Consider the following 9,767-nt stretch of genomic DNA (forward strand, 5'->3'; position numbering starts at 1 on the left):
GATCTGCGAACCAAACAAATCTAAATAAAAATCAATTCCCGAACACTATTTGATCTGCGTGCCAAACAAATCTAAATAGAAATCAATTCCAGAACACATTATGATTTGCGTAGGAAACACATCTAATAGAAATCAATTCCCGAACACTATTTGATCTGCGTACAAAACAAATCTAAATAGAAATCAGTTCCCGAACACTATTTGATCTGCGAACCAAACAAATCTAAATAGAAATCAATTCAAGAACGCATTATGATTTGCGTAGGAAACAAATCTAATAGAAATCAATTCCCGAACACTATTTGATCTGCGTACAAAACAAATTTAAATAGAAATCAATTCCCGAATACTATTTGATCTTCGTACTAAACAAAATCTAAATAGAAAGTCAGTTCCCAATACACTCTTTGATATGAACTAGATTAAACTGAAATGAATTTTCAAGCCCGCACTAAAACTGCGTACTAACAAATCCATACCAATTTCCGAATTCCCTAAACTATTTTATTTCTGCGTACCAACGAAATCTAGATACAAATCAATTCCCTAACACTATTCAATCTGCGTACCAAGTAAATCTAACGAGAAATCAATTCCCGAACACTATTTGATCTACGCTGTTGTCAGTGTCTGTATTTGTATAGTAAGAAGAGCATTGTACATTCCTTTCCCTAACATCAAGTGAGTTATATAATAACCGACATACTGGCCTCTGATACCGGGATTTTAATTTATGATTATTATGATATTCAAGATGTCACTATCACATTGTAAGGTAATTGTGTCGATGTTTTCAGTGCAAACATAACACGCACCTTGATCATATTAAACCAGTTTAACCAGAAAAGCATTGATGCAAAGCATCAAAGGGCGTCCAAGTAAGGAATGCAGCTAGAGGACATCTGATGACCAGATATATTCTTATTCCCTGCGGTCTGGACCGCAGGGTATTGGTACGTGTTTAACTTTTGAGGCATGGACGAGCACGTGACCTGTTTTCGGTTCATGGAGGAGCATGTGATCTGTAAACCGTATATGATTAGTTAATTGACCTTTTCGAAAACCTAGCTAAATACCATTCGCCGGTACGTTACGGATTTACCTCTAGGGAATTAGTCCGAATTACACCTAATTAACAACAAAAAACTATTACGTGATATTTCTAATTTTCTATAATTATTTTACAGTTTAAGGTGGAAAAACTTGAATGATGTGTTTGAAAATTATCAACGTTTCTTTAATATCTATCTCAAATTTTACAAACAGTAAATTGTTTACACTTAAAATCTACAAAATTAAAATATTCGTAGTGGCATCAGCTAGTTTAAAAAAAATACAGTGGCACAGAGGTGACATGTGTGTGTTTTTATTTATCTCGTGCGCACGAGATACTATGTCGTGGCCACGAAATACTAAGTCGTGGTCACGAGATAATTAAGTGGTGCGCACGAGATATTATGTCGTGCCCACGAGTTACTTAGTCGTGATCACGAGATAATTAAGTGGTGCGCACGAGAGACTATGTCGTGGCCACGAGTTACTAAGTCGTGGTCACGAGATAATTAAGTGGTGCGCACGAGATATTATGTCGTGGCCACGAGTTACTAAGTCGTGATCACGAGATAATTAAGTGGTGCGCACGAGATACTATGTCGTGGCCACGAGTTACTAAGTCGTGAGAACGAGATAATTAAGTCGTGCGCACGAGATACTTTACCAATCAGATTACACTATTTATATGAATTTTCCTAGTTAACTAGCCATGTGCTATAGGACAAGGATGCTGCTACTTCACCCGCCTGTCACCGTCACCCTTTCTAAAGAACATGTATAATTATTCGTTTCTGAGACATAGTGCAATTACATGTGAATTTGTACATAACGAGGAATGATCATGCAGTAAAACTGTGTCTCCCTTAAGAGGGACAAACATTCTACACATCTTTTGTAAGAAATACGACGAATGTCATCGTATGAACTATGCACTGTCATAGAAACAGAAAAGTAGAATTTAATTAAGGTATTAACTATGTACCTACAATACATGTATTTTTAATGTGGACAAATTATACATATAATGTTTGTTATGGATATATATTGAAATTTCAATGATATTATTGTTTATCCGGAAAAATTGAACACAGCTTGGTAGGGTCTTTATTATGATGACAATAAATACACTGCTAGAAAAGATATGGCAAGTCTCCACATATATATAGAAATAATTAAGTAGCATCTCGCACATAAAATATCACTTCCACTTTCTTCATTCACTGCAAGACTTTCCTCAGCAAGTACGACACGTTCCCTTGTCATTGGACGGTTGTCTGTTGATTGTTTTTCTTTTTCTTCTTTCTCTAGAAATAATAATAAAGATGAGAAAAAAGGTTTCTTGTGATCCTTCACACGTGTTATATTTACCAACATTAATTATTTCATGCACCATACAAAACGAAACAGTTTTGAAATGAACGATGATTTTATGAAGGTTCACCTAATGCTAAATTGATTAACTCAAGATGATACCTTCACTTCAAAATAAACTCCAAAAATATATACACTTCTCTGTAAAAGAGTCGTTCTTTGTTTAAAGCATGATTATAGTGACATAATAAATGTTGTTGCAATAGAGGTAAATAAAAACAACAACAAATTGAGTCTAATAATTGTCCTGTGTTTTGAGTCTAACTCACTTAATACTCATCCATTTTTGTGAAACCATACAAAGCGAGTACTTTATTGTATCAGCTACAATTGAATAGAATCGTACATCACAATTGACTTCAAGTGACGCAAACGTCATTTCACGAAGATTACTTGGATATATTATATAATACATATGAAAAACACAAGCTAATTCTTACATACTTGTTATACAAGTTCAAGGTTATACCAAAGCCCCTCAATTAATCAATGAGAAAATGTGGTTCAACCTTGCAGATTTTAAAGCGTCATATAATATTAGAATACGAAACTTCCAAAAGTTATTTTTGGACTTTTCTCAGAATAAAATGAATACAAATGTACCTTTTTTGCAGCTTATAGCTATCAAAGGATCATCTCTTTTCGAGAAGGCCTCCATGAAGAATTCAGCTGCATTCTTCGAACAGTGATTCGCAAGAGCATTTTTAAAACATTTTTCCATTTCTCTATACGAACTGCAACAAAATGATAAAAAATTAATAGAAATTTTATACAATTTTCTGAGGCATATTATAATTTATTGTTTAAAGGTTTAAACAAATCTTTTAAAAAATAGTTCCCTTTTATAAATTTTAATAGGTAGGTCTAGTCACACTTGTCATTTTCTCCAAGTATTAATACTTTCCATATAATTCAATGTTCAGTTTTACACGTAAAACTGTGAACATGGTCCAATTCATATAGCTGTACATCAAAGGACGAGAAAGCAGGTCTCTTCATTAAAATCTAGGTCAGCTGATATCAAAGTTCAATTTTACATCTAAAATTTTGCACATCGTCCAAAATGTTTAAACCTTTTAGAAAAAGCAAACAGAAAAGCCGAGCGTTGCCCCCACCCGGCGGTTGTTGTTTGCTTCTTTGCATTAGAATTGGCATCTCGTTATATGAATGCAAGTTTATCAACGCTATCGGCACATTCTCAAAGAAAATGAAACGCCAATAAATTATACCTGCAACTATCCCCCTCGAAGATTATTTGTTTTACATGGGTAGCTTTGCAGTCGTGGTATGCAGATTGGAAGTTCCTATTTGTTCTACACTGTGCATATATCCCTTGGAACTCTGAAAGCAAATTTTATCTTAATAAATCTTTTAATCTGAAAAACTGGTGTATGTAATTGTAAATTAATATACTAGGTAGGCTTTATAGCTTTCATTTATTTTATTTTTCATTTTATTTTACTTGACTTGCCTAATGCGATATATGTGTGCACATCCCAAGTTATTCCCCCATATATTTCAGCTTACCTAACTTACCTACACTGATATCTCAGTTTCTTTATTTCAGTCAGTTTACATTTAATTTACACCAGTAACCAACCCTGATGTTACATTAATTTTGTATCTTTATGTTTACATCATTTACCCATTGTGATATATAATTTAGTTTCTTTATGTTTACATTATTTACCCACTCTGATATTATATATTTTAGTTTCTTTATGTTTACATCATTTACCCACTCTGATATTATATATACAGTTTCTTTATGCTTGCATCATCTACTGGAAACAATCGAACTATACATCTGGTGTTAACATATTTTAGTATCTTTATCATCTTTACCATAGGGTCTATTTTTCTAACTAACCTTCTCTGTGTTCGCATAAGTAGATGACAAATTGTTTGAGGCCCTTCCAGTGTGCAGTTATAAAATTACAGTACAGTGGTATAGCATTAGTTACACGTGTATCCATCTCTTCAACGGTGAGAACACCTTTGGATCTATCTAAACTAAAATAATAAAACCCCAACATGTTAATACATGTATGATATGATTTAATAACAACTTTTTTTCCAAAATCAGGGTTACTTACCTTGAAATATACTTTTTAAAACTATATAAAAAACTTATATGTGTAACATTTTATGTAACTTCTGTAGATTGAATTTGTAACATTGATATGAACTCATATGCAAAATAATCAAAAAGATATAAAGCCTAAATCTACATGTAAAACATGAGTGAATAATCAATCTGAAATTATATCGAATAAATGTGACCTATAGGTATATGAGCCGCGCCATGACAACACCAACATAGTGCGTTTGCGACCAACATGGATCCAGACCAGCCTGCGCATCCAGCACAACCTCCGAATATCTTAGACCCGGTAGAAAAATTACTTTGTAAAAGCTCTACTTACTAAGCTTGAAATACTAGGCCAGGTTGTACATTCCTAACAAGTAGATGCAATTGTTGGTTAGTTAACACAAAATATTTCATGAAATACCAAGCAAATGTCGTTTAATTGATTCTTTTGATGTTCAGGGCATAAAATAAGTCATTTCTTGTGAAATATTTTCAAGACCGAAAGCAGCAAATACACATTCTTCTTCCATTTACATTCTTCCATATCAGGTGGTTAACTTTTTATATATTGTGAACAGTTTATAAAAAAAAGTTAAACAGTATGAAATATTTAAAAGTCTACGGACAGCTGAATTAATATATTTAAATAATTAAGTGATGTATTATCTCTAAGTTGCTGGATATAAAATTATACTGGCTTATTATACATGTTGTGTCGACAATTTGATACACTGACATAGACAGGTCACTTAACGACCCAAAATCTTACTCACATACATATTTCATCAATCAACGTCACGTCTTTCAGGAACTGTGCATGCCCTAGGCTGCAGCTTCTAAATACACGCCATTTGTTCAAACACTGCATATAGTTATCGTTTGCATTTTTGTTGTCACATTGGTATACCCTCTGTCCAGCAATGACGGCACACACACAGATCAATGCTTAAATTGAAACAAGGAACAATCGGTTAAAATGAAATGGTAAGTTTTTAAAGAAACTGATAATTCTCAATGTAATTGATAGGTCTTGAGAAAATGACATTTTTGTTAATCAAACCAACATTTCCTAAAGTATTTGTATACAGTTGCTACCATTTTGAGCAAAATAATGAATCTGTTTGGATAAAATAAATAAACCAATGTTTCAGTCGAGGTAGAGAATTTTACCCTTTAAAATATCTGTTCAATAACTCTACTTATTATTTATTAAAATAAGAAGCATGCCGATATTAAACCATGGTGGTTTGATATTAAACCATGGTGATTTGATATTAAACCATGTAGGTTTGATATTAAACCATGGTGATTTGATATTAAACCATGGTGGTTTGATATTAAACCATGGTGATTTGATATTAAACCATGTAGGTTTGATATTAAACCATGGTGATTTGATATTAAACCATGGTGGTTTGATGTTAAACCATGGTGATTTGATGTTAAACCATGTAGGTTTCATATTAAACCATGGTGATTTGATATTAAACCATGGTGGTTTGATATTAAACCATGGTGGTTTGATATTAAACCATGGTGATTTGATATTAAACCATGGTGATGTGATATTAAACCATGGTGATGTGATATGAAATAAAGTAATGGAAAAGAAATCTCTGAAAGACATAAAAATAGGAAGTCAAACTGATAACAGTCAGATGATATAATAATTATTACTAATCTAACCAAATGTTTTTTTAAACTAGAAGCTTTCAAATCTTCTTAGTATCAATAATTCTTAGAGACAGTAAACCAAATTTGTGAACTTAAGTTTAGTTTTGCCGAATGTTAGGAAATGGTATACAACACATAGTTCTCCACTTCGCAGGATTATTTTTCGTGGAATTGGAGCAATATGTAGCTAATGACATACATGACATATTGTAAGCTGGTAGACTATGTATGTGTCTTCCATTCAAATTACTACATGTAATGTTTAATTTGTCTAATTAATTGATAATTCAGCTGAACTTTGAAGGAGATTAACATCACTGTTTATTTCATACCATTTTTCACATAACACACATTTTCAAAATGAAAGCGCCTTTTGTTGTTGTTGTTGTTGTTTTCACCCATAAGAAAGAGTAAGAAAATTGAATAAAAAATAAAGAAAAATTAAATGAATACTATCGCATCCGTTGTAATACGAGTTTTATTATCAAGTTTTTTTCATGGATTGAAAATTAAATGTTTTTTCAGATGAAATAAATCATGAAATGTCTACCATTGAATTACCAATTACCATTTTAAAGGAACTCCACTGAGGTTCAAAAGCCTCAAAACATAAAATATTAATTTCATACATAGACTTAAAACAGAACGATATACAAAAGAAAATTAAGAAATATACTCAGAAACAAATAAATAATCGTACAGGTTGTATTTTGTTCGTTATATTAATTAAGCCCGATTTTAGTAAAAAGCGTTGCAACGCTTTTCAATTTCGGTCATTTTCCTCAATTAAAATTATTTTTTAGAAAAAACGGAATGAGCGAATGGTCTGAACTTTTGAACACAAGTTATTGGTCTAGACCTAATTCAAAAAACCTCAGTGGATTTCCTTTATACACGAAACTGCTAATATATTAGAATACTGTTTCATTGGTACACTACTATACGTGGTAAGACAAAATTAATGAAGAAATGAATATTGTAAAATATAATTATAACATACCAGTTAGTACTGAAATAAACATGATGAAATCAAGATTACATCCAATACAATGGTCATAAATGTCTATAACTTTTTTAAATGTTTCACCTCGGTGTCAGTCTTTTTACCCACTTCTTTAAATATATTTACACTTTTTTACCCGGACTCTTGACAAAATAAAAACTGAAATACTGTTTAAAGCGTTTACATCCTGTTATAGTTTCTTTGTATTTGTGAACTTCGCTTAACGCATCTTTGGTGAAAAGAAAAAAAAATGAAGGTAAACCAGAAGGATCTGAAGAGAATAAAAAAACGCAATTTTGGAGGAAAACATCAATTTAGGAATGAAAAGTATTGATTGCATACTTAGTCTTTTGTGTCAAAACCTTCATTTCATCAAATTTACAATGATTTTAAAGTGGAAATCATAAAAAAAAACATGTTGTACATTTCTTTATGTTCGTTTGGTAAATCAAGGGATAATCGTAACGTCTTCTTTGAGTTGATTGAGTTTCGATAGAAAAGCGTTGAACAAGTAAATCAAGATGTTAAAGATCCCGCTGATAGACATTCACATTTGATGTCCCGTGAAAAAGTGATCAATTGCTTGACAGATACCAAAACACTTAGTGTTGATTAAAATTTGACTATTTAAAATGCTAACACTTCTTTAAAGCTGCATGCCTCCAGATAAGCCAAAATATTTCAAGAAAAATAAACTTGAGAAAAATGTTCTAAGATTTAAGAACATTAGAAATATTCAAGATTCAAGTAAAAGTGAACATTTTATGTGCTTTATATTACTGATTTTGCAGAATTTATTACCAAATTTCTACTGCGTTACTCACGCAGTAAAGGTCAATTTTACATAATTTGGCCTCTTTTCGGTAATTTATGTGGATTGTTAGTGTCGTTTGCAATGTGTTAATTACTTTCCTTGTTATCTTCACAACATTTTACTTTTTAAGTACTTTTTAAAATTTTCATGAAAATAAGCATTAATCTGGAGGCGTGCTGCTTTAATTTTATTTTTCTACTTTATTTTTCTAGTTAAACGTACTTCTAGTTCACCGTACTTCTAGTTAAATTACTTCTAGTTAAACGTACTTCTAGTTAAACGTACTTCTAGTTAAACGTACTTGAAACAATCAAAAGAGATGACTGCGTGATCTTAAAATTACAATATATGATTAAAAGTGTTTCCTAAATCACTTCACACATTATAGCTACTTAATCATGTTCGTGAAGTTTGCAGTCTAACAACCTCGAATCCATAAGTTGATAGCCAAGCAGCCTTAAGTTGGCATTCTAGCAGCCAAAAGAAAAAAGTAGAATAAACATGAAAACGGTCGGAATTGCATCAGTATTACTTCCTTAGATCATTTCACTCCTTTTTTTCAATAGCGTGATCTTTATTTTTTAAGACGTTGAAATTTTAAGTTTTTTTAATCCGACGCATCTTCGAAATTTGTGAAGGGTGCAACTATAATTTCACTAGTTTAAAAAAAATAATTGTCATGATATTCTTTTTTTTTCCTTCAATCATTCAATTTGAACTTTAACACATTTTTTGTCCTCAGCTGAAATAGGTTTGAATCTTTGAGTGACTTCTGTATGAGATATTCGTACTTCTTTGCGATGTGAATATCTGTGAAATTTTACTACAATGGGGCGTGGTTTTCGAGCCCTCTGTCCCCCTAATCTGTGTGATCTATTAAAACTCATACAAGATGTGTCGATGCATAATTTGATAGTAATCAAATTTGTTACTAAGGATTCGCAGTTTTCGATTTCTCTTGGCTGCTCTGGCAAACCGTAAAAAATGAGTTTTTCTCTCATTGTCCTTGATTCAAGGATTTTTTAATTTGTTTACTCCTCTCTTTTTTAATTGTCATCAGTTTCTCTGTCAATTTTTCACATTGTTCCTTAAGACTTTCCAGGTCTTCTTTTGATTGTATTAGCTTATATTTTTGTGTTTCGTACATGAGACATTTGTCTATATCTGATATCTTGTTTTTCATTGTTGTTTCTTTTATTTCCATGTCCGAGATTTTACTGTTCAACATGTTAACTGACTTTTCATTTAAATCAACTTTTAACACAATCTTTGGTATTGCGTCTTTCATGGTGGTTATTATTATTGATTTTACAACTTCAATCAATGCTAAAGCCCAACTGGGTGGGGCTGGTGTACCAGTTGGTTGTTGAGCTGGCTGCGCTGCTTGAAAACCATACGCATTTTGTTGTTCAAGATTCATTGTTGGCGACGTGTTATAATTCATAACTGACAACGTACATAATCATCACTCATTTGATAAAAGTCCAGCTCAGTGTTTGTTTAGCTCGGAGAATCCACGTTACACGAGGACGTGTTATAGACGCCATTTCCCGTGCCTGGTGATCCACTCGCTTTACGTCTCTCTGCTTTTCATCGCCTTTTTCTTTGACTTTTAGTAAAATTATTTATATCCGACTTGAAGACATGCAGACATTTGCTTTGAATTCGGCGATTTAAGAAGGGCAAACTTTTCAAAGCAGCAAAACAGAACGCCCTGAGACATTTATGAAAGTGGACTAGTCCGTCAATAAACATAGAGG

The 9,767-nt window shown here is 32.3% G+C and overlaps 1 protein-coding gene across 1 annotated transcript; it reads right to left on the reverse strand.

Moving 5' to 3' along the window:
• Positions 1-2,079: 2,079 nt before the first annotated feature.
• Positions 2,080-9,767, reverse strand: LOC132717034 (uncharacterized). Its single transcript, XM_060700405.1, has 6 exons — positions 7,191-9,767; positions 5,290-5,461; positions 4,295-4,437; positions 3,654-3,765; positions 3,028-3,158; positions 2,080-2,357 (listed from the first exon to the last, which is right to left on the reverse strand). The coding sequence occupies exons 1-6, from the start codon at positions 7,210-7,212 to the stop codon at positions 2,161-2,163; spliced, it is 777 nt and encodes a 258-aa protein (XP_060556388.1). The 5' UTR covers positions 7,213-9,767; the 3' UTR covers positions 2,080-2,160.

This window comes from Ruditapes philippinarum, unplaced genomic scaffold (genome assembly GCF_026571515.1).
Source record: "Ruditapes philippinarum isolate M1 unplaced genomic scaffold, ASM2657151v2 ctg121_1_1_1_1, whole genome shotgun sequence".
NCBI lineage: Eukaryota > Metazoa > Mollusca > Bivalvia > Venerida > Veneridae > Ruditapes > Ruditapes philippinarum.

Excerpts from the sequence above, each read along its gene's own strand:
- LOC132717034 (XM_060700405.1), bottom strand. The coding sequence starts at position 7,212 with ATGTTTATTTCAGTACTAACTG. Across the intron at positions 4,438-5,289 it reads TTGATTGATGAAATATGTAT|TTTAGATAGATCCAAAGGTG; the intron begins GTGAGTAAGATT and ends TTATTATTTTAG. Across the intron at positions 3,159-3,653 it reads TTCGAGGGGGATAGTTGCAG|TTCGTATAGAGAAATGGAAA; the intron begins GTATAATTTATT and ends ATTTTGTTGCAG.